The sequence below is a fragment of the Aplysia californica genome, unplaced genomic scaffold, assembly GCF_000002075.1.
Source record: "Aplysia californica isolate F4 #8 unplaced genomic scaffold, AplCal3.0 scaffold00036, whole genome shotgun sequence".
NCBI classification, from domain to species: domain Eukaryota; kingdom Metazoa; phylum Mollusca; class Gastropoda; order Aplysiida; family Aplysiidae; genus Aplysia; species Aplysia californica.
Window position 1 is genome coordinate 1,186,989 of NW_004797306.1, and position 25,345 is coordinate 1,212,333.

Here is a 25,345-nt window from a genome sequence, read left to right on the forward strand (position 1 = left end):
TTTAACTACTTATTAGTTTGCGTACATATTTCATTCAAGTGTCATCAGACTGGATGACTGCAGCTGCAACATTTTATTGACCATAATTCCTTCTAACCCCCCACCCACAGCCCCAGAACAGCATGCCAGATGTTATCATCTGGATGATCAGTGGCCAAAAGAGGATCGCTTATTTCCGCATCCCAGCCAATGAGCTTCTTTACTCTGACAAAGAAGACAGCAGAGGAACGTGCTGTGGCAAACTCATGACACTGGCTTTGCGGGTGAGACATTATGTGCTGTATTTCCTTGTACAGTTCCTTGAAATGGTAATGAAAGGAAGGCAAGAAGGAGAAAAAAAGAAGGGGAAGAGTTAAGTGTAGATCCTACCAGGATGTGAGAGATTGGATTGGAGCCAGTACCACCACAGCTGGGAGAGAGACATAAAACAGGGCAAAGTATGAAATGGTTGTCAGGAATACGACATGTCAGGGAGATATGCAAGATTGATAGTGATGTCCCTAGCAGTGTGTGTTACAGCTTTTGGGACTCGTACTTAATTTACTTTCTAATCTACTGAGCTATGATTCTGATGACCTCAGTTTGAATCTCATCCGAACCTAGATTATGTAAGGTTTTAGTTAAGCTTTGGTAAGAGTTTTACAGCCCTTACAAAACAAATTGAAATAGGTCATAAAAGTGCTGAAGACTATAGATGTAACATACAAAAAAAGGAGGAGAGATAAGGACAAGAGATGTTTGATTGGAAAGAACCACACCAGAACATCCGCCAACCACCCACATTATGTAAAGAAGGAAGGGAAAGTATATTTAGAGATCATGTTTGTTTAATTACCTTGTGACTTGTTGGAAAGAGCTACCTGTAGATTCTGCTTCTTTTCTCTTACATCTCTGTTTATTTTCTGTCTTTCCTACTCTTTTCTTGCATTACTTGGCCATGATTGTGTCTATGTGCCTCCCTTTGTTCAAAAGTAATAACTTGAATCACCTTGAATTGAAAAAAGAGTAAAACTTAAGAATTGAACATGCATCATGCACCATGGCTCTTGTGGGAAAAATGAATAACTCCCAATTCTTCGCTTCTCTATGTAAAGCAGGATTAAATCATTGACAGAGAAAGAGAGAGAGAGAGTGATGAGTTTGTTCTTAAAATTTTGTTGTGGTTGGGGGGAGGGGGGGGAGGGCTTGAGGGAATGTAATAAAACAATCCAATCACTTGTGTGTACGCAGTACCCGCATGTGAAGGACAAGGACAAGAAAGCTGACATCCCGGCGGTGCTGCGGGTCAAGCTGTGGCTTGGGCTACAGACCCAGGAGTCCGCCTGGCACCGCATGCAGACTGAGGGAGAGCTGGCTGTCTATGCGGAGACTGTGAGTAAAAAGTGTATGGGTTTAACGCCCCTATTGACACAATTTGGTAATTCGAGAAGCGGGACCTTTGAGCTAAACGTCCGTCTTCAACAGGACCAAGCCAAATGGGTTGAGAGCCTTGAAAATTCCACAAAACGACCAGAGTTCAAGAATGCCCTGTCTGGGATTTGAACCAGGGCCTTCTATTCTATAGTCCAGCATGATACCGACTGAGCTAACAGACCGCCCTGACTCTGTGGTCATAATGAGATTTGAACTGTCAGAGTAAAGAAAAAAAATACTGGAATTTCACTATTACTCATCCTTTAGGGAAGAATTTAGTTATAAATATTTACTGTTTAGTATAAAATTCGGCCAAATGTCGTTTTGAAAAGTGATGTATGACAGAGCCTTACTCAGGGCACTGGATATAAATAATTACAGAGAACAATTTGTCGACATTCCATGGACACAGTATCACATTAATATGGAAATCAGCAGGCCATTGCTAGTCATCTTGGGGGAAAATGCGTGGAACAGAAGGACAGGGGAATGATAACTTTTTTGTCGGTTGGTGCTGGGAAATTGTTCTTTTTGGTGTTTTCTATGCAATCTCACTGTTTAATTCCAGTATGAAAATCAAGTAAACATCTTGGGCACTTGGACCAACAAGGGCCCCACCATGACAAGACCCAAGTTCTCAGACAGTGAAGGAAGAGTAAGTGATGACTTTATATACTTAATACAGATATTTTGCTAATAAAAATTATCTCTGGCAGGCAGTGTTGCCAGAGCTGTGGTATTTCTATTAAATTTTGAAGTACGATCAAACCAGCACTACCAGCCATCTGTATGAGACAATAGCCTGTACAAAAGACCACTTCCCATTTCCCGTCTTTGCATTTTGGGGTTATTGTTTTTTATACATTATAATGACACGCTGTAAGACAGCCACATATCTAAGATGACCACTGTACTCCTTGACAGTGGGTGGTCATCAAAGACAATTTTGACTAACTGTAGGCCTATTTGCTTATGGGAGTAGTAGCTGTCTATTTCTGTGTAGCAGTCGTATAAGCTTTACTTTCTTAACTTTGTTTCTCCTGGTTCAGTATTCAGTGACGTGCCTGAACACTTTGCGAAAATAATCATTTGAGAAGTTAGTAGTCATGTCCGTTTGTTACAGCTTGGTGTTTATGCAAATGTGTGAACAGGTAATTTTTCTGTGTTTTAGGTTGTTGTGTTGTTGTTGTTTTTTGTTGTTGTTGTTTTGTTTTTTGATTTTTTGGGGGGGATGAGATTATTTACAATTAATATGATTATATTTTTTAAAGTGGTTTTTAAAAAGGTTCAAACTGAAACAAAAAGAAGATGCTTTTTTTAAAGTTTTCCAATTTAGGTCCATATTCTTATGTAATAGCACATGAATTGAGACTTGTTGAGACATAGTTAATTCCATGTGTTTTTTTGCCCTTTGCCCAGATTGAGCTGAACAAGAACGAGTTCACCCCACCCCCTGGCTGGACATGGGAGGGAGACTGGTACATCAGCCCAGAGCTCAGGTCAGGCTTATAGACCTCAGATCTTTTGTGCTGTTCATGAATTTTTGTTCGCTGTGTTGACTTTGGTTTTATAGAGCGTGCGGCTCTTAGAGGGTCAAGGGATATAATTGTTCATAGTCGCGCCAATGGGTTATGCAAATCCCTGTTGATAAGATTTCACTTTCTTTCACCTGTTTCCCTCCGTTGTAGGAGTAGCGTCTTTGCTCCATACTTCCTATGCTCGCTTTTTCTCGATTTCTTTCATTATGGCAGTATGTCAATTGTATGTTCAGTCTAGCAAATACATAGATTCTCAAAACTCTTCAGCAAGGAATCCGCTTTGTAAATGATCACTGTGTATTGTAAGGTTTAAAACCTACACAGATATAAAAATGAAAGACGGGATGTTTTTCCTGTCCCCAATTTGAATTTTTTAAAAACTTGTGTGCAGAATGATTTTTTTTTAATAACCTGTCTTCAATATGCATTGTTTTTGTTTTTGTTAACTGTCATCAGTTGAGATTTTTCCTACTTGTACTCGATCAGCATTAGTTGTTTTTTAAAATTGTCTTCAGTGTAGGTTTTTTTTTGTTTTGTTTGTATTCTTCAGTATGTTGTTTGACAAGGACGCTGGTCACCACACATACCTGGAGGACATCTATGAGTGCCACTCTCGCAACATCCCTGGTGGGGGCTGGGGGCCGGCTTCAAGGCCTTGGGCAGATGTGGTCAGTAATTAATTAAAATATAGATGTACAGAAAATTTCATTTCCATCCTATTACACATGGGAGCTTTCTCTGTAAAGAAGATTTGTTCCTGAGTTCTAAAGTTTGTTCCTTTTAATAGTGCAAATCTGGTAAAATACATTTGGTTTGCAGCATCACAATTTTTTATATGTATTTGTTTTTTTCTTTTTGCTGGAGTATAGCTGGAATTCAAACTTGCCAATTCCATGTATATTCAGACTCATTTTCCCCTGCATAATATTCAGGATGAGTACATGAAGAACTCAAATCATCCACTTAATGTAAACCCAAATAGCATAGTTACCACTCCAGGATTTTTTTCACATCATGTCCTTTATGTTTAGCGAGAATTTTGCTGCACTTTTAACACAGTTACGTCATAGGAGTGCTGAAGATTAGAGTAATCACTAGAAAGTAATGTACATCCATGTGTAAAATACGATATGGTAAACCTCAAGCTTAGCATAACCCTGCTGTTATAAAAATACCTTGTCCTTTTTGTTGCTGTTTCCAGAAAGGTGACCAGGCCCCTGAAAGGGCAGCAGTTCCCCTGCCTGAGGGCTGGAAGTGGGACGATGACTGGCAGATTGATTTGGGCCGTGCTGTGGACGAGGAAGGTGAGCAAAGTGAAACAGTATCAGAAAACTTGGACTCTTTCGAGTTCCATGAGCCTGGAATGTTACAAACGTTTTATTTGTCCTTGAGGCCTAGTTTTTTTGCATTGCTTGGAATGTTTATTCATAAAATGAGAGAGAGAGGGGGAGGGGATGGTTTTTTTGTGATTCAGAAAAATGTGTCGCATACAGCTCATTAGGATTAGGCACTATATAGATGAACTCATTTTTATTGTTTTTGCTAGCGTATTTCAATTTCTTTTTATATTATCTTCAGCATTTTTGTGAAAAAACACTTTTCTTTTCAACATAACTGAGTAGGTTTTTTGACATAATTTCTGTTTTTTTTTTTTTCTTTTTCATTTTTATAGTTTGTTTTTATCTCTATTATTTCCTTTTGAGATTGACTCTTCTTCATCGCCTTTTTTTTCTTTTTCCAGTTCCCCTACTAGATCTCAGCTGGTTTTTCAACCTGTAGTGCAACTAATTTTTACATATGTGACCGTTTTACCTACTTTGTAAGGCCCTTTGAGACTGACTCCATAAATCTTCTCTTCCCTCAGGCTGGGAATACTGTGTGGAGGCCACGGTGGGAGGCTACGGGCCTGTGGAGAAGACTTACCACTTGTGTCGCCGACGCCGGTGGCTGAGGCCTCGTACATTTGTGCAAGGAGCTGCAAAGAAAAAAGAGAGACTGGTGAGTCGAGTCATTGATTCTCATAGCGAAAATTAAACAGAAGTACCATATCTGCAAAACAGATTTTTACTACTTTCTAAACTGGGGATAAATACCATTTAAGAGTCATTTTCTTGTATGTAAAAATTGTGGATTGTCCCTTTGTGGTCTAAAAAGTCTCCAGCATCTACTTTTGATCTGTTTTATCTATTTACAAACCGTTATATATTCCGTGCATTTTTACAGTCCAACATTGCACCACATACTAGTACATGATATTTCTTAGATAATGTTTCTCTCTCTGTACAGATGTAAATTGGTCAGCGTAATGTTCATTTTTCAGCCAGGGTTAGCGTGTCTTTCTCAACACCACAAGGGTCTCTCATTGAAAAGCTGTTCTTTGTAAACCTGTGTGATTTATTGACCCTGCCTTTGGGCCCTGGGTGGTCGTTCAGGTGTTTAAAATCGTGCAGGACAGAGAAAATTAAGTCAGAGGACACATCTTTCTCTTATTGTGATTAGATATTGAGACCCTTCTTCAGCTTTTTATTTTTGCCTATCTTTTCATTGTCAATAAACGCAAGTGGGAACAATAGTTTCAGTTCAGTTAGTGGAATAAAAATGTCCAGATTTTGCAGTATGTATGGTAAAAAGTTCAAGTTATTATTCAAGGTAACCTGAATGTTGTGGTTGAGTGGATAAATGCGAATTAGCACTTTATTGGTTGTTGCCATAACTCATAATGGCATATAGAACAATGTGACCGTTTTCCCAGTTTGACACATTGTTGTATCATGATTCTGTCTACTAGGATCTTATGATGGTAAGTGCTGCTGGCTTGCTGCGTTTGCTGCCTTAGATAGATACCAATCTAATCTTACAAATCAGTTCCGTGCTAACTTGTTAGGACCTTTTTTGTGCTGACCTAATGACCGAAACTGTGAAAGTTGTAATGTACATTTTATCTGATGAATGTGGTCTCTCAAAAGACTAAGATTTTCATGGTAGCTTGTTGCTTTGGAGTCTGCTTTTCACTCTTCTGTTCTTGTCATATTGTTACAATAAAGAGCTTTCTCTCTTACACAATCAATCAAAAATGCTTACTGCTGATGACATTTAAACGAAGGTTATCATTAATGAAAGTAATTCTACAACCATGCCTTTTTTTGTGAGTGTAAGTTTTACTGAATTTTTGAATAGGTGAGGTCTGTGACTGCACAAGAACAATTTAAGATCCTATTTATAAAGAAGGTATGCGAGACAAAGTACCAAAAGGGACAAACGAAAGAAACGTCTTTACAGCTGGTTTACTTTGTCCTAGACTATGGCACACAAAGTTAAGAATAAGCATAACAGGACACTGAAAGCATGCTGTCCCGTACTAGCAACATTGCATGCAAAGGCAAGATATTTGACAGAACTGGCATTCAGAGCTCTTGTTAGTGAAAATTTTGACTCTGGTTTTGAAGAAAGTTGGAGTGTTCAGTGAAATTATTGCTAGTTTTGGCCGAGCCTACCATTTTAAAGGTGCTTGGAACAAGTGTTGTGAGAAGTCACATCCCTGGGTTATATTAATCCCTCGGATTTACGTTGTAATATACATAATTTACTAATGTCTCACCTTCTTTGTATTTAAGACAAAGTTTAGTATGGGTAACCAGCATAGGTAAAAAGATGAATGTATTTGATTTAGTGTCCAGTTCTATGTTCAGCATGCTGTGTGAGAAAGATAAGAAATATGTCCTGAATGCCTGATGTACTGCTTAAGTAAAATTTGACAGTTGTCATGCATGCTTTGCGGTAGATTCAACAAGGAAAAATTGATATGTGTGGATGTATGCTGCTTGACATACGAAAGTAAAGTGTCCGCACTGCTGCATGATTTGACTATACACAGTAAGGCTGCTCTCCCTTGTCAACTAGAATAGATTTTGATTTTTCTCAAGTCAAAAATGTTACACTGTTTTCCTTTTCATAAAAGGGATCAGTCACTGAATAGATTTCTCCCCTGTGTCTGTAGCATCATCGAAACCTTAAACCTCTCTCTTTGATTGTCCTCTGCCTTTTCATAGTTGGAGTATTTTCCTACATTGTTAGTTCAGTGGGGTTCATTCTGAGCTATGATGCTGCTGACCCCAGTTTCATACCTGCACAGGATATTTTTGAATTTCTATTGTTTAAGGCTCTCCCGCACTTTGCTGAGTCCTATCCAAGGACCCTCTTTATAAACAACTTTACTGTACAATATTGAAAGGGGTGAGGCGTGAAGCCCATACATTTACCAATTTTTACTAGATTAGTCTTGCTTCTTTCTTTCAGTCTGTTTTTCTGTTTCCCATCTTGCCTTTCCCACAGCATTAAATTGCTGTAAATGTATCAATAAGCTTTCATTATATTTAATTTACATAGTTTTGTTGGGTTTTAAAAAAATTACTTTTCATTTTTGTTTTTGGTAACAAAATTGATGAATAATCTTTTTAAAAAGGTATCAGCATGTGTTTATATATTTTGTTTTATTTTTGGTTTTGTTTTATTTGTGTCGTTTTCATATGTAACGCTTAATCCAATAACAGACTTGTCTTTAATCTGAGATAACAGTTTGGTATCTTATTTAGTGTTTAATATCTTTTCTTTGTATTCCCTTTCTTTCTTATTTTTCTTAATCTTAACAAATTAATTATGGATACAGTTTTGTTCTAGGTGGTTGAAGGACATGTGTGTTAGTACTTTACTTCTAAGTCCTATTTCTGTCTTTCCCTCTTTTGTTTCTCTCTGTCTTACTTTTTCCCTGCACTTATGAACTGTTTTTGTGTCTGTATTCTTTTCATCGAACAGTTTTGTTCAGCTATCATTAATTGTGTTTTGCTTTGATTCATGTAATAGTTGTTGACTTCCACACGAGGTGGTTTGTTGGCGGTACAGCAGTTAGGTCCACCTTTTTTCTTTCTGTTATCACTATCTGTCTTTCCATATGTTTCTTTGCACTTAATGACCATTATTGTGTCTCCGTGCTTCTTTTTACTCCAAATCAGCTTTTTTTTTGGTCACGGTTCTTCTCTTTTCTCAATCTTATAAAAGCTCTATTCATCTATATCAACATTGTCCAAATTTGGCAGGTGCTTTGCACCGGTTCTTTTCTATCAAACACCTATCATCTTTACCTCTCTTACTTTCTTAGTTTGTCACTCTCTTGTAACACCTCTAATCAACTACTCCTATATGACCTCTAATTGTTTTGCAAGTGCTGTAAAACTCTTTCTAAGACTAAAATTAACATAATTTTGCTTCAATTCATCTAATTCTTTTTCCCATGTCCCCCCCCCACAACACAGGAGGAGCGAAAGAAGAAGCAGACAGAAGGCTGGGAGTACGCACCCCTGTTCAACATGAAGTTCCATGCCCAGGAGAGGACCATGGACCTGGTCCGTCGTCGTCGCTGGCATCGCAAGATGATCTCGCTGGGCACCGATGGCTCTTGCTTCTTCAACGTCCAGCATGAGGTCAGTTGCTTCTTTCATGGATGTAGTGACCAAGCTTTTTTTTTTTCACGTAATGTGTCCCTTTGAAGCTTGTGATTGCTGTCTCTGACCAAAATTGAGTCGAAAGTGCTGTAAAACACCTACTCAATCAGTCAATGAATGCTGTCTTCATCCTCCCTACCACCTTTCTGTTTTTATTTGTTGTGTTGTGTCAGGGTGTCTTTAAAAGGAGTGAAGTGGGTAGAGGAAGCCATCTACACACGAGCGTAAGATGTGTCCCTCCTTTTTGTACAGTGGCACATATGTAAGCCTATGCTCTGTCGCACGTGGTTGGTGTGTAGTCTTGTGTGGTATCTACTGCTCTCCCTTTCCTTATTTTTAAATCTTACTATATTCGTTGAGACAAACACTTAGCTTTCAAAATAAAATGTTTACATCTATTAGGATGTTAGAAAGTCTTAACAAAACTTGATGTTGAAGCAGCTGAATGGAGAAAAGAAACCGGTTCTATTTGTAAAAGCTGCAGAATTTTATGTAAGGCCAAAAAATTCTTATTTTCTCATATGACTGTAGTCAAATGGTTCCGTCCACTGTTGTAATTTGACTCAATTGTCAGTAATGTATTTATTGTCTGTTCATTTCCGAACATAATCTAAATGCATCAAAATATTTTACAAAGGAGATATGCCTTGATCTTGTCTATACTAAAATAAAATGTATAACAAATATAACAAGGGGAAATTTTTTTTTTTTAAAGATAACACAAAAGTGAAGAAATGTAAGATGTAAATCTTAAATTTTGTTATTTGATGTATAGATGTAAATGGACCTCACTGTTATTCAAATTGTTTGAAAACAAAGGATTTAAGTCACTAATATGGTTAATATGAATCTTAAACTTCATAGTTCTTTTGGCACTTCTTTACTGAACTGGCTTTTTACAATGACACTAACAGTAGAGAATTGCTGGAATGGTATTGTATTGCTATACATATTGTCCATGTTGACCGGGAAGTTTAAACTTTTCCACTGCCTCAATAAAGGTATTCTTTTGTCTTTTTTGTTCTTGAAAAGCTTGAGAAAGTTTCACGGAGAAGAATAAAGCGCTGTTCTGAATGCTGCATGGTACTGAGAAAGTTGATTTTTCTACTGATTGAAGAAGATTTACTCATCTCTGTGATGATTTTGTGTTTTTTTTAGTTTTGATTTCTTTCATTGTTGAAGTTTCATTGATTAAACATTAATTTTTAAAGTCTACTGTTGCTGATTTACGTTAATATTCATTATGTTGAATATTATTCGCTGCATATTTTACTCAGAAGTATGTAGATTTTATTCTCTTAGGCATGCTTGAGCTGTACAAGAATTATTTCTCACCTGTACTAAAGGCAATTATATATCAGTTTTGAAGTCTGACATCTCATGGGTTGATAATAATGATAGTAATAATAGTAGTATTATAATAGTAATTATAGTAAAATTGATATTGATAATGACAATAATAGTAATAACAATGATGATAATAATAATAATAATGATGATGATAATTATAATGATAATAGTAATAATAATAATGATGATGATATTAATAATAATAATAGAAAGTATATGTACAGCACATATCCCCCGCTCAACGGCACGCTCAGTGCGCTTTATAATCTATAGAATGAACAAAAGACCAACTGATGGTTAGTATTGTACTGTTGTAAGCGTCACGTCATGTTGTTGTACGGTTCTGTTTCAGAGCAAGGAAGACCAGGACAAGGAGACGGCACAGCTAGTCTCTCTGGCTGCTCCGAGAATGTTCCTTACCTACAAATGTAAGAATGACAACTTATGCACGAAAGGGAGTAATGTTCAAAGGGAGTAATGTTCTTTCGTACAAATCTTCTGTGCTTCTCTCTCCCTTTTTGTCTGTCTGTGTCTGTCTGTCTGTGTGTCTGTCTGTGTGTCTTTCTGCCTGTCTGTCTGTTTCTCTCTCTCTCTCTCTCTCTCTCTCTCTCTCTCTCTCTCTCTCTCTCTCTCTCTCTCTCTCTCTCTCTCTCTCTCTCTCTCTCTCTCTCTCTCTCTCTCATCCTTATCCTCTGGACACCCTTGCAAATCCCCCCCCCTCATAAAGACATTAACATATAAAACCAGTAAGAACACATAGACACCAAAAAGGTACTTTGTTCCATCTACAAGAAAGTTGCTGTTCTTATATAGACTGTGAATGGAAGATTACTCAAGTCATACGTATGTGACACTTTTCAAAACAAAATTTGACTAGTTTAGACCTAACTGACAAGGAGACAGTAGTGAGATGTTTAGTTAGTTTAGTATGGGGTTTTATGGCGCTCGCAACTGCATAAGGTCATATGAGCGTGCGAAACACAAGTTAGTTTTTAATTCGCAGTTCACTGCCCGGCTGGGTACGGGTCATTTGACCGTAAAACGTTAAAATATTAAAAATTTTGTGTATATTTTCAATCTAAAATAAGTTTCATAAAAAATTTGTACAATTCAATTTTGTTCTACAATTTCCCATAAAGGCCAATGGCCTTTGAGATGGTTAGATTTTGTGGATGAAAGATATTAAGATAGGTTCTGACACTTTATACTGTATTATTATCTTAGTGGTTTGGTTTTAAGTGGTCAGTACTGGAACCTTACACACATACATGTACAAATTCTTGTGTCTGTGTGAGAACAAAGTGCAGGTATGCACTGTACAAATGTCCCAAATTTCCTGGAATTTGAGAGCCTTATCACGTACAGTACACCAAAACTAATCCCACTTAATGTAATTTTGTTTGTTGTTACGTAATTTGGTGTTATAACATTGGGTGTTGATAAGGTTGGCAGGCCTGACTATAGACAAGAGTATGAATCTCCTACAAATACTCAAATATAGTACCAAGCTTGTGAATTTTACCACACTGTCTTAATATTCCCCTCCAGCCTCCCACAAGTATCAGCTGAGAGCTTATGTGTACCAGGCCAGGGATGTTTTGGCGGCGGACGACACAGGCTTGTCAGGTGAGAAGAGTGAAAGTTTTCAATTTCCCCCAGTGTTTGCTGCTTTACTCACACTTCTTTTTGCTCTGCTTTTGTTTCAAATTTCTCAGTTTCAGTAATTTCTTATAAGTGGTTACTCCATTCATCTTACTTGTTTCAATGTTTGACTATTTATCTTTAGCTGGCCCAAGACTGATAAAAATTCGGAAATGCTCCAACACAGATAAAAGAGTTGTAATGAAACCTACATCATTTTTGAGCTTTTTCTTCTCTTGTTTACTTTGTCTGCACTGGGTATAGAAATTGTTTTGGGAATTTTTGCCATCGAAATAAATAAGTCACCAGCATTAATTATTGGAACAGGATGAAAGGCTATCAATAATAAACAAAGTTTCTACGCGTGTTCATTTTATTATCTTTTTCTCAATGTGAAATACTGAGAGTGAGAGCATTTTATTATCCACAGATCCGTTTGCCCGTGTCTCCTTCATGACCCAGAGCATGGTGACCGAGACAGTGAAGAAATCCCTCAGCCCGACCTGGGACCAAACGCTCATCTTCGGCGAGGTCGACATTTATGGAGATCCAAGGAATTTAGAGACCACACCACCAGAGATCTATGTGGAGTTGTTTGACTATGACACATTTGTGAGTTATCGAACTTTGTGTTTGACTGTTTTTGACATAAGCAGTATTTGACAACATTATGTACACGACATGACCACAGCAATAGTTTTCTGAACAGCTGCACAAATATATGACATGAACAGATTCTGAGCTTGGCATTTATGAGATTATTTCATTTCATTGCTTCTGAGTTGCTGTAGTCCTTAAATGTATTTCAGTAAACTTGATTTTGAAGCCCCTTTACTTTCATTTTGAAAAGGGACAATGTTGTTGTGTAGTTGATAATCCAATAGGTGCTAGAAAAGTAAGTATTTACAAGTGTAGGATGTTTGCAATGCATTATGTGCTAGTATGATACATAGTTTCCTCTTCAATGAAAATAGTCTATGGCTTTGTTTGCCAGAGGTTATGTGACCCTCTCTCTTAGTGACAGTGCTTTTAAGCTTAGGACAAGCTTCTTTATTATTTTTGAAGACAGTAAAGTTTTAACAAACTAAACAAGGTGTAGTTAGGAGTTACAGTGACGAAAGTGAACCAGCAAGAGAACTTGAAAATAACTTCAATCATCCACCAAGAGACTACTTGTCTGAAGGTAGGAAGGTAGGTAGGCTACGGCCGTTGGCTCACATCTCATAAAACATACACATTTTACAGAAAAGCCTTCTGTGAGAACAGCACAAATTGTAAATGAAATAAATACCAATAACATTTAAAAAATCATTTTGACTTGTCTGAGGGATGTTTGAATGACAACAGGGCTGGAGTAGAGTATGGCCACTCTTTACATGTTATTTCCATGCTACAAAAGTAAAGCAAAGGTCTAACTAGCTTCATAGTTTTATTCTTTTTCTCTATATTTTGTATTGATTACAGCTTTTGCTTTTTGGTCTGTTTCTCAGGGCAAACCAGAGTTCCTGGGAAGGACCAAAGCTCAGCCTATGGTGAAACTGGACCCGGCAGATGCCCGTACACCGGTGCTACAGTGGTACTCTATTGTACGACAAGAGCAGGAGGGAGGGGAGCTTCTTGCTGCTTTTGAACTCATCAAGGTGAGAATTTGAGTGTAATTGGAAAGATGATGTGTCGTTGATGTATGTGGAAAGCATTGCGAGTCCTTTGGAAAGCGTGATGTTGATATGCCATTTGCTGTACACATCAGCTGTTTCACCTTCCCCCCCCCGCCCCCCCCCCCCCCCCCCCCCCCCAGGATAGGGCTGATAAATGCAGGCTTTGCTGCTCAGTTCAAATCCTGCGGTAGTGTTCTTTAAATAAAAAATGTTTTTAATGACTTTTGAACTTTCCTGTCTTCTGAGTTTGTTTGTTAGAGTTTTTACGGTGCTCGCAAGTGCATAAGGTCTTGTGAGCGTAATTTTACTGTCTTTGAGGGGAGAGGGTTGTAGACTTTTTCTGTGAACGTACTGTTATGATGTTGCAGCGCTATAGCTCAAACAGACAGGGAAACACCTCTCAATTAAGACTGAAATAAGTATTTTAGGTTCTTGCTTTCTTTAAACTTTACTTCCTTTAGTCTGTCATGTCATCCATCAACTAGAATACAGAGCTTGAAGCAAAGTGGTTTTTTCCTGTGGCGATATAAGACTGGTAAAAAGATTATGTAGACATGCATGATATCCCTCAGTTGATGTATTTGATTTGTTTCTTGATGTTTGTAACATAGGATTGTGTTGAAGCCAATGTTAATGTGACTTTTGACATTGTCATTCCCATACTCTTACCCTTTATCTGGATGACTTTTACTGTTCTGTGATAAGATATTCATCTCTCATTCCTTTGAACTTCATTTCCATATTTCATCCCACCTTATAGATGCCAGAAAATATGCCTACAGATGAAGAGGTACCTTCTGTTTTATACACACTAACAATATACTGCTTCTAGCTGCCAGTCTGTTTGCAAACACACTGATATTTCAGTCACAAGTTTCTGAGAATGTTTACTACTAACAAGAGATGAAAGCTTCAACATTACCTTGAGATAAATTTTATGAGGTTGCAGGTTCTTCTGCTAAAGCCAAAAGCATTCCTTCAAAGATATTGTAATGTCAAAGCCAGCTTAAACTCTGTTCAGACTTGAAACCATCCACATAGTCGGAGATGTCATGGGTACTTCTTTTAGTCACCTACGTCTTCTTGTACTCCCATTATTGTTGTTTTCTCATCAGTAATTGTTCACAGTTTAAAAACTTAAATCTTTAGATTTCTTTGAAATAGATTTTATTGGTACTCGCCAACGGAACCAACATTTTAAAAGAAGATAGGCGTTTTATGTGGAAACCAATTTAGAGTATAAATGAATTTTTGAAGAATCTTAATTATTAACTACGTAAATGAAAGTTCTGCATAGCGTGTTGATCCCTGTTTATGGAATGCACACCTGCATAAGTCATGTGTGATGTGACCTGACTTCAGCCGACTGTTTTGTTGACTTTAGTTGTTGATTTGACTTTTAGGCCCTTCCCGTTTCAAGATATCCAAACAAATGTAATCATCTGAATCATTCCTGCTGAAAATGCCTTCAATGTTTCACTCTGCAACCACAGTTGTTGTTCTGATTGATTTCTGGCTGGTGAAAGTTATAACATGGCCTTCAGACTATGCTCTTCCTTTGGTTTTGTAAAGAATTGAAACTCCTAGTTACTTGTAGCCCCAAGACCTGTTTGAACATCTTGAATATTCAGTTTTTCACAACTTTCTGAGAACGTATGAATGCCATCTACAGATATAATTGCTCAGTTCTTCTCTGATGGCAAGATTTTGTTAACAGAAACATGATATGAAACTTTAAAAAAAAAACTTGAAACAAAGAAAGTGTACAATATTAAACTTCTTGCTTTTACACAACTTTTCTTGCTTTATGAAGGCATGGAATATGCAAGATCGTATTTGAAATTGGAAGATAATTTATCACTATTATTTTGAGGAGTTGTATCATATGCTTGAGCAGACTGGAAACTATATGTTAGGGGCGTGCTCAGTCAAGATATCTTGCTGTTTCCTGAACCCATTCTTGTTCAAAATGACACTGGCTGTGGTATTTCAACTACGTATAACTAATTTCACCATGCATACATACAATACAATAAAGGGTGACCTTTAATAACTAAATCTTTTTGAGGACTGAACACTTATGACGTGTCATTTCTGGTCAGTTTTCTTGACTTTCTTTGACTGTTTTCATTAAATAACTCACTCAGTATAGGCTTTTTGTTTGCACTTGTGGTTTCCATATCTCTGAAGTGACATACAGTAAAATGTTACCTCTCTCAAATTATGAATAATACATCCTATTGTATCTCTTAATGTTAGTACATACATGTATTTTGGTTTCTCTCAATATTTGAACATTTGCTTGATGTGCTTTATGTATTTGTGAAATGTGTTTCTATTGGCTTCTTCAGTTTACAAGCAGATGAGTGGTGCATTTGTACCAAGTCATTTTATTTTGCAACATATAATTGCATTGGTACTTTTACTCAATGATAGTCCTATCTTGTCTTTTATGACAAACCTTTGCTTTACGTGCTGAATCATTTGTAAAAAGTTGTGCCAAATCCAAACATAACCACTCTCTGTCAAGGTGAAGAAGAAGGAATAATCAACATATGTGTCATGACATGGGGGAATCAGGCGCTCGTCAATTTTTGGGCATGTGGAGTTTTTGGTATCACCTTAAAGTGTGTTCAGTTGTTTTGGTATCGGTAAAAAAATGACCATTTATCTTGAGTACAAGTCAAGATATTTGAAATTGAAGGAGGTCAGGGTCGCCTGGTTTCAAATGTAAAATTAACGAGAAAATAGCTGCTAAAGTTTGGTTACTTCCGTAGCTTGAGAGTCCTTGGAAACTGAAAATTGACATTTTTTGTGCCTTTATCTTTAATCAATGTTTTTCTGTAAAATCTGCACAAAAATGTATTTTTGAATGGGCGTAAAAGATGTTGAGCCTATAAAAGAAAATTTGAAAAAAAGTGCCCATCAGCCAAAAAAATGCTGATTTCTTTGATTTCAATATTTTTACGAGCGCCTGATTTCACCACGATGCCTCACATATATTAATACTTTCATTAGAAATAAGCTCAGATGTACTCTCATTTTAATCCCATGGGACTTTGAATGAATGTTTTCCGTGACATTCACAGTAAATGTAAATGATAAATTTTAACGCACTGATGTGACAAATTTTAAGTTATTTCATCCGGACAATGGGCAGAGAAGAAAAATGTGAGAAAAAATTCAGAAGCATAGACAAAATGTTTATATTTTTTTCTTATTCATTCTAGATTGTTTCTGTATTGTATTTCTGTATTAAGTTCTCTCACAGTACTCGGAGCAAGTGCTTTATATACAAGACAAGGTTTCTGTAGAGGTTGGAGGTCCTCATAAATGTTTTTTGTGATTGTTCTACTTGTTTTTATAGTTTTGAAGTTCTTCATGGCATTGGTAGGTCTTGTGTTGATATAGCCTTTAAAAAAGTCAAACCTCAGTACTTTAGTTTTACTCGTACATATTTTTAGTTTCCGGATGCTGATTCTGATGAAGAGACTGAGGTATGAACTTCTTTCTCTCTTCTCATTTTTTTTCCTTTTTTTTTTTCTTTTTGTTGCTTTTAATTTTACGCTATATTTTTTGTAACTGTCTAGTATTGACCTCTTATAATTTTATAATTTGTCGCCTGTGAGTGGGTGGTTCTTGACTTTGTGATTTTTCTACTGTTTTTGTTTAGTTGGGTTGTTTTTTTTTCAGAATGATTATTTTCTGTCTTATACATAGCTCTGGTCATGATTTTATCAGTTTTTGTGTTTTGTCAACTGTTTCTCAAGGGTTACGTTGTTAAAAATTTAGGGTTTTTTAAATATTCTTGTTCTCAAATCCTGTTTTTTCAGTTCGCTTTGGTCCATAGAACAACAACGAACATAGCCTGACAAAAGTGTATCTTCTAATACAGAATTTAGATGGTCATCTTAGTCCTTATGATAAAATATGAATACAAAGTGTGGTAAAGAAATTTTTTATAAATTGCCGATTAATATAGGATTATAATATAGGATTCAAAATTCCCTTTCCATTGTTTTTCTGAAAATATTTGTCAGTGAAAGGGACAACTGCTATGTAAACAAAGCTTTTAGCATCATTGTGCCATAATTTTTATAAAGGATTTGAACGCTATGCTCTATTTATAATACTGTTGTTTCTGTGGTCACTTTTTCCTTTAAAGGAATTTTTCTCTCATTATAAAAATGATCACTGTATGTATTTTGGTCTGTTGGTGATGGGTGAACTGTCTCTTTTATTTCTTCTTCACTTTCAATTCTGTTGGAAATTTGAACTATTATAATTTACATGGGGGTACTTTGTTCATTTCCGTACCTGTATTGTTTGCTAATAGTGACAACTTTTTCTGTCAATTGCGTCATGTAGTCTACTTTTACACTTTAGCAGTTAGGAAAAATATTGAAGACTCGTTTGAGTTACTGAAAAGTGAATGTACATGAATAGTGTAATAAAATGTACATTCCATATAAAGTATAAAAGAGAAAAACATACAAGCATTGTCTCTTTCCTAGAGAAGGGCACTATGAAGTTTGATATAGATCTATGTATTACACTTTTTGCAGCATATTGGGACATATGAAATTTAGCATTTATTGTTCTTGTTTCATTTCAGTCTGTCCAGTTTTGTCTTTCTCTCCTGTTGTACTTGTTTTGCTCTCACTGTCCAGAGACATTTTGTACGTAGGTCATCACAGTTTGCTCAGTAGCACAGCATGTGCTGCAGTTGTTATGCTGATGATATATATATATATAAACTCTTACAAGACCTGTGGCCTTTCATGTTGATTTATGGAGACTTTCCAATAGGTTTAAAATAAATGTAGATCAAAATTCCTACTGCTGAGACTGATCTTTACTGAGCAAGCATTTTTCTCTTTAGCAAAGCTAACAGTATATATTTTTGTCTTTTTTTTTGCAGTTTCCCTCTCCATTATCTTTTTTTCTTTCTTTGCTACATATTGCTTATAAAGCATTGCTGTAAAGTTGCTATTAAGTGTGATCAGATTTTGGTCAGATGGTTTTCCACAATTGGAGATACCTGTGACATGAGAATAGTCTATTCATGAAGGGGAGGGTAGTAGGTCTACATCTGCTAAATTTTTACGGTTAAAATCATGTGAATATTAATGATGTTGGTCAGAATCAGTGCATGTTGTACCTTGAAGAGGGAGATGTTGACTGGTGACTGTTCTCCTTTTTTGATAATGCTGAATGCTGCATTTTTAAAATAAGATCGGTCTGCAAAGCTGCATTGAAAGTTTGAGGTGTAAGTTATGAAATTTGTGCTGCCTGTTTTGGTCAAGTCGAAACTTATACCAATTTTCTTTTAGTCCAGTATTTTCTTCTGTGAGGCTTGCTGACAAAATGAGTCACTTCTCACACTCCACGAATGGAGATGTGACAAAAAATCGACACACGGGTCAAATTTGTAGATTTTTAAATGATGCTGTTTTCTTTAAGTTTAATTGTCTTTTTATCATTTCATACTAATAAATTATACACGGTTATCCTATAAATTTGACGTATTTATGTTCATAGGGCTAAAATCGGAGAAATGACTCTCTTTGTCAGCATGCCTTACACATGGTTTCGTTTGCCACCTTTCCATTGCCTTCAGCTTGAGAAGCTGAAAATTATTGGTGTCTAAATAGTTAAAGATTACATTGAAATACAGATCTGTGCATTTGTTTAATTCAAAGACTTTCCTTTTCAGCGCTGTCCAGCTTTTTGTTGAGTTTTTTTTTCTCAACTGATTTTTGTAACTCAAATGGGGAAACACATTTGTTATGCACAGACACCTATTGAAAGGAGAGGGGCCTCCTGTTTTTAAAAATTACAGTGTAAATTTATCTGATTAGCTCTATCTTCTGTGTCATATTTACTGACATTAGGACAAATAACCGTTGTCACTCCAAAGGATATTATTAGTTTTTGCTTAAGTTGAATGTATACAATAAAAGAAAATTTTGTTGAGTGTTATCTTTTTATGCATTAGGCTTAATTTGAATTACAAAAAATCATCACATGAAAATGTTGTAAATTTTTTGAGTTGTCAAAGTCCTGTTGTGGCCCCTAGATGAGAAAAGTGTGTCAGTGATGCCAAAGAAACAAAACAACTGACTCGCTTTTGTTGGAGTTTACGCCCTTCTTAGGACTAAATCTGGTTGTTTGGTTGTTTTTTTAAAAAGAGGTAGCACATTGTCTCATAACTGCCAAGCCATGAGTACATCTTCAAAAGAGGACAAGAGATTTCGAAGGCAACTCAGACTTGAATTGTGGACTTTTGGCCAGGTTTCACACTGTCGGAGCATCTGACACATTGTTTTGTGCCTGAATTTGGAACCATTTATCAGATTTGGCCTGTGCACTTTTATTTCTCTCGTGTTCTGTATGGAATTAATTCAGTGAGAGTTTTTGAAATACAGTATAAGTGCATAGAGTATATTTTTTACATGACATTTCAGTGAAAGATTGTTTTTCCATGATATTCTGAAGTGAGATTTGAGATACCTTAACTGGTGGATATCTTTGATTGTCTCTAGATCACGACCAAGGATCTGCCGTTCCTACCACCTAAGAGAGGAAACCTGTACATTGTGCCTAATGGCATCAGACCTGTTATGCAACGGACTGCTATTGAGGTTAGTGTGTGCAAAATTCTTTTTCTTTCTTATTCGTTTTTTTCCATGCCTTTTGTCCTCCACTGAATTTCAAGTGGCTGAAATGCTCAAGACTAAGGCCTGCTAAATGAAGACAACAACCATGTCTCACCTCTTTGCCACTGACTTGACGGCTCAAATTGGGGGTGGTTGGAATGCGCCAGGGATAGGTCCTACTTCTTTTTTTTCCCCTTGGTGTTACCATCCGTCAGTTGTTTTTTTCTTTCCCTGCTGTAAATGACCTGTACTGTGTTTATGTTTTTCTCTTTGCTTAAATGTCCACAGACTGTTGAAAACCTTCAACCATTATTTTTAAATGAAGTGACCATGAGACGAATCTGTTCCTTGTGACAATTGATTAGCTGACTTGTGGGGAACTACTGCTGGACAATATTTCTGACCATTCATCATTATCCACTTCTGTGGGTGGTTGGCAGGTGCTCTGGTGTGGTTTGCTCCTTCTTTCCAATCGATCATCAGTCATCCTTATCTCTCCTCCTTCTATTTTGTATTTGTTAATCTATTGTAACACCTCTAATCTTCCGCACTTACATGATCTAATTGTGTTGCAAATGCCATAAAACTCTTACTAAAACGAAGTAAAACATATCCACTTCTCTGTTAGATTCTTTGTTGGGGTGTGAGGAACATGAAGAAGTTCCAGCTGGCTGCGGTTACCTCCCCCAGCGTGCGCTTTGAGTGTGGTGGCCACGTCCAGGACTCTGTGATCATCAAGGACACCCGCCGGAACCCTAACTTTGTCGAGAACATCCTGTTCTTCGATGTGGTGAGTGTCAGAATTTCTGCAAGTAATCGATTTCATTTGTACCACGTTTTCTAGTGGTACAGTGTTTCTCACTCCATCCATTAATCTTACTACTTATCTGTTCAGTGCATTGAAATGTATGACTCATGAATTTTTTTTTTTTTTAAATTCTCAAGGTTCGCCCCCTTCCAAATGAAAATAAGTTGTGTTTTTTTAAGAAAACACACTTGGCCCAAAAGTTAGAATTCTGGAGAAAGCACAAGCAAGATAACAGTATAAAGGCAACATCATCCTTATCGTCGTCGAGTGCCACATCTGTGCTGCAACTGACATTGACAGTCATGGTTCTCCATCATTCCCTTGCTTGGACCCTCAGTTAAAGCTACATTATCTTGATCATGTTTATGAAAAAGACACGTGTATGTTTGAGTATAGATCTTCTTGTATGTGTATTTTCACTTTAAAAGATGTTGCTCTTTCAGCAAGTGCTAAGTGAGTCCTTTTTGTACCTCCTGACCCACTCGAGGCGAGTCTGTGAATTGACAAGACTATATATTTCTCACAACAGATGCTGCCAAAAGAAGAGCTGTACATGCCGCCAATGAACATCCGTGTGAAAGATCACCGCCAATTTGGTCGCAAGCCTACAGTGGGAGTCCACATTTTGAAGTCCTTGGAAGAATTTCGTTGCGACCCATCGAAAGAAACTGCATCTGCAACCAGAGGTGAGTCACGGAGTCGTTGAGTTGCCGTAAGTTGACTTAGATGGTGTCACTTTTTCTTTAACCCTTTAAACTTTTGGCCTTGGTGTTTCCCTGGCTAAACTCAGGTGTACTGGCCTTAGGGGATGCAGAGAAGCTCACCATGAACGGGTTTACTGGCCTTTCAGTTTCACAGAGTGAATGATGTTAAAAATGATTCTAGGTTTCATTTGTATTGTGCATATCCCTGCTGGAGAATGGGCTCCGTAGGCTTTACAATTTGTCCTTTTAATGTTTCTGTCTGTCGTGCCTCTCCCCATGACCCCATTATCAAATGTATGTGCTTCTATAACATTAATTTACATATATGAGGCAACGTGGTGAAATCAGGCACTCGTCAAAATCCTGAAATAGAAGAAAACAGCATTTTTCCGCGTTTGGCAATTTTTATAGAATTTTTGTTTTTTAGCTTAACACCTTTTATGGTCCTTTCAAAACACACTTCTGTGTGGATTTATAGAAAAAGTTGATTAGAGGCATAAAAAAATGTAAATCTTCAGTTTCCAAGGATTCTCAAGCTGTGGAAGTCACCAAACTTTTGTGGCCATTTTCTGGCTATTTTGACGTCTGAAAAGAGGCGACCCCCACTTCCTTCAATTGCAAATATCTCAAAATCTATTTGAGATAGATGGACATTTGTTTCAACTAAAGAAAGACAAATGAAAAAGCTTTTAGGTGATACTAATAACTCCACATGCCCCAAAATTGACGAGTGCCTGATTCCACCATGCCATGGCACATATTATCTGTGAAGAATAGTAAAACTAATGAGAATGTGTCTGTCTTAAACATTGCAGTTAATTTTTATATCATCTGAGATAACTATGAAATTGAGTTTATTGGGGGCATTTGATCTTTTGCACTGCTGTTTTAAACTGCTGCTGTAGAAGTGTTAAGACTACCTATACATTGAAACTTAGGACAAGAGCATTTTTGATGTAGCGGAAATTGACCGTTACAGTTCATTCAAAGAGATGGCTCTATTGACAGGTCCAATGTCTTGCCTTCCTCTCTATTGTTTCTTCGCCTGTCTGTCATGGTTTTTCCACACTCTGCATGGCTATCATTGTGTTGATGTGTTTCCCTTTACTCAAGGTAAATTGAGAATGAAATGCGTCTCATCTCACCTATAATATCAATTCAACAAATGAACAAAGCCTATAATGATCACCAATATGCTCTTCATGTCGTTTAAGACTGTCCGTATGTGTATATAATTAATACATGGCTAAAAAAGTTCTTCCCAAATGAGGTTGAACTGGATTTCTTGTTTATATGAAATGTTTTTTCTTGTGTGTATGAGGTTTTACTCTCAGTGATCATGTCATCAATGTAAAGCACTCAGAGCTTATACTTATATGGGGTAGAGGGCTATATGAATGTAACCTATTATTATTATTATTGTTATTATTATTATTATTATTATTAATATTATTATTATTATTATTATTATTTTTGCCCTTTTCGTCCCCAGCCCTCCCCCCAGCCACTAATGGACCTCCTGCTCCGAAACCTCCCGATGGTCCTGACGGTCCAGGAGACCCCAGTGAAATGATGACAGCGCCCTCTACGCCTGGAGGAGGGGACGGAGCCTCCACTAGTGACCGCACCCCACTGACCGACAAGCCTGTGGGACCAGAGGACACCGTCATTCAGATGACAGAGGAGGAAGACAAAGACTTGGTAAGAACCACCTTGTTTGACTGAGGAGTTTTTCGGTTTTCTTCCTCTTCCAATTTCTCATCTCTCTGGGGCTCTTGTTAACTCCCAAACTCTTTTTTCTATGACTGGTTCTCATGCGGACTAATCCCCCTTTCTGTTTTTTTTTCTTTTTCAAGGGGGGAATGCCCTTCATATTTATTGCTGCTGCTCTGAAACTGTGTGAAGCTGCTAGATTCTGCTGTCTTACTTACATTTCTTTATCTTTTCTGCAATTGTGTAAGGCTTCCATATATCGAAGTAGTATGCCTTAAGTTAGAAATATTATGAAGAGGGTAAGCCAGCTTTTTATCTACTGTTATTGAATGAGCAACTGCCTTTTTCAGCTTCTTGGTCTTTCTCTTGCCTAAAAATACCTATTAAATATGTACATTTTATGAATACAAGTTTCAAGCTCTTCAACTTTTCAACATATCAATGTAGATCTTAGTAAAAAAACACATTTCAGATGGGATGTCTAATTCAGTAAATAATACAGCTGCCTTGGTTCATTTTAGTACCAAAATGTGGAGTATGGAATGTTGTTGCTTTTCCTTTCCAATCAGCTTCATCTTTATGACTACGTTGAAATGCAGGTTTGTTTGCTAGTAAACTGTCAGGGCCTGTAGAGGTTTGTTGTGTTGTACGGTGGCTGAATGTTAAGACGGTAGGCTCTCCCTAGCTCTGTGATGTAGACCACGGTTACTGTGAAACTTAGATATGTGAGGCAGTGTGGTGAAATCAGGTGCTCGCCGAAATAAAGAAATCAGAGAAATATGGATTTTTCTGGCTGTTGGGTAATTTTTTTCGAATTTATATTTTTAGCTCAACACTTTTTATGTCTATTTAAAAATGCGTTTCTGTGTGGGTTTTACAGTTTCCAGGGACGCTCAAACTTTGGAAATCCCCACACTTCGGCCGCCATTTTCTCTCTAACTTTACCTGCCACATTAGGGGACCCCCACCTCCTTTAATCACAAATATTCCGACTTCTATCCAAAATAGATGGGTATTTTTTTCGCCCAATGCAAGAGGAATGAACCAGCTTTAAGATGATACTAATTACTCCATATGCCCCAAAATTGACGCGCGCCTGATTCCACCACGTTGTGACACATGTATACTAATTTACCTACAGTCAAGGGCTCATCCTGATCTGTGTCCTCTTAAATCGAAGGTGTATAAATGGTCTGGAGATGTCAAGTCCTTTTTTTGAAACCTGGAGCTTAGTCATGAGATGCTGTAGCTTAGTTTGTAGAATGATGCAACTCTTTCTTTTATTTAGAGATTAGATGTTTCATCATGTTTCTCTCCCTTGTGTGTTTTCATCCCTATTTAGTTACAGGAAAGCATTTTCTGTTTCTGCTGCTTGTGCTTGATTGTCCCACTGTCTTTTTTGCTCAGATTAAGCCATTCCTGCTTCTTATTGTATGCTTTCTGTGAAACTGCAGCATAGTGTGGGGGCTGGCTTGAACAATTCAGTTTTGTTGTTTCTAATATTATTTGTGATCATGTAATTCTTTAGACTCAGATTTGATGGGAGAGATCAAATTTCGGAGTTTTTTCCCTCCTTTGTTCTTTTCTGTGTAAGCAATACTTTCTACACTTATGTCATTGGAAATGACCCGTTTATGTCAAGTAAGGTGCAAAAACTAGTTTACTGTAATATATTGTCTGTGTATACCCCCTTCTTTCCTGATGTTTCCTTTTGTCTGTGGGCCAAAAGCCCAACCTGCAGAATGTCTCGGAGGATACAAGACTCAAACGAAAAAGAGTTTGCTTTGTTTGCTGACTAAAGTTTTGTTTGATTTTTGGATGCTGGTTCAGTTGAAGGTGTACTGTAAGTCCCACCCTATTGACCACAATCTAGTGGGATGTGACACATGTAGCATAACATAAGTCCCTCCTGATTGGCCACAGATAACAACAACGCCATAAGGGCATTTAGACCAAAGGCAGCTGTGTTTACAGTTGGGCAATGTGTGTAGGTGGATTGCTTCATTTCGCAGTGTTATTAAGATTGAAAAATTTTGTAGTGGTAAACATTATTATTGACTTGTAAGTTGCGACAACAAATGACAAGACGTACAGGAATTTTTTCTGGAAATCAGGGAAGTCACTCCTCAACCCCCCCCACACACACACACTGACAAACCACAACCACCAAAATATTTTTACAATTGCCAATGCCAGTCCCAAACCTGTACAAACCAGAAACATTGAGGTAGACCTTCAACTAAACTAGTCGTCAGACCGGTCCTGCGGTAGACTGTCAACTAAACCAGGAACAACACAGTAGAGCTTCAATTAAACCAGCACCAATTTTTGTTTGTCTTGTTTTCCCAGTAAAACCTCAAAAC

The 25,345-nt window shown here is 37.2% G+C and overlaps 1 protein-coding gene across 1 annotated transcript in view; it reads left to right on the forward strand.

Moving 5' to 3' along the window:
* LOC101854069 (myoferlin) overlaps positions 1-25,345 on the forward strand; it is a gene marked incomplete in the record, with an annotated part of 152,314 nt that overhangs the window by 105,799 nt on the left and 21,170 nt on the right. Inside the window, 19 exon segments of the mRNA XM_035973922.1 lie at positions 111-263; positions 1,231-1,371; positions 1,982-2,068; positions 2,833-2,912; positions 3,502-3,619; positions 4,153-4,255; positions 4,816-4,949; positions 5,740-5,751; positions 8,261-8,428; positions 10,152-10,227; positions 11,348-11,425; positions 11,871-12,052; positions 12,931-13,080; positions 13,859-13,888; positions 16,563-16,595; positions 19,644-19,742; positions 20,386-20,547; positions 21,095-21,251; positions 22,762-22,970. Coding sequence (XP_035829815.1) covers positions 111-263; positions 1,231-1,371; positions 1,982-2,068; positions 2,833-2,912; positions 3,502-3,619; positions 4,153-4,255; positions 4,816-4,949; positions 5,740-5,751; positions 8,261-8,428; positions 10,152-10,227; positions 11,348-11,425; positions 11,871-12,052; positions 12,931-13,080; positions 13,859-13,888; positions 16,563-16,595; positions 19,644-19,742; positions 20,386-20,547; positions 21,095-21,251; positions 22,762-22,970 — 2,172 coding nt within the window.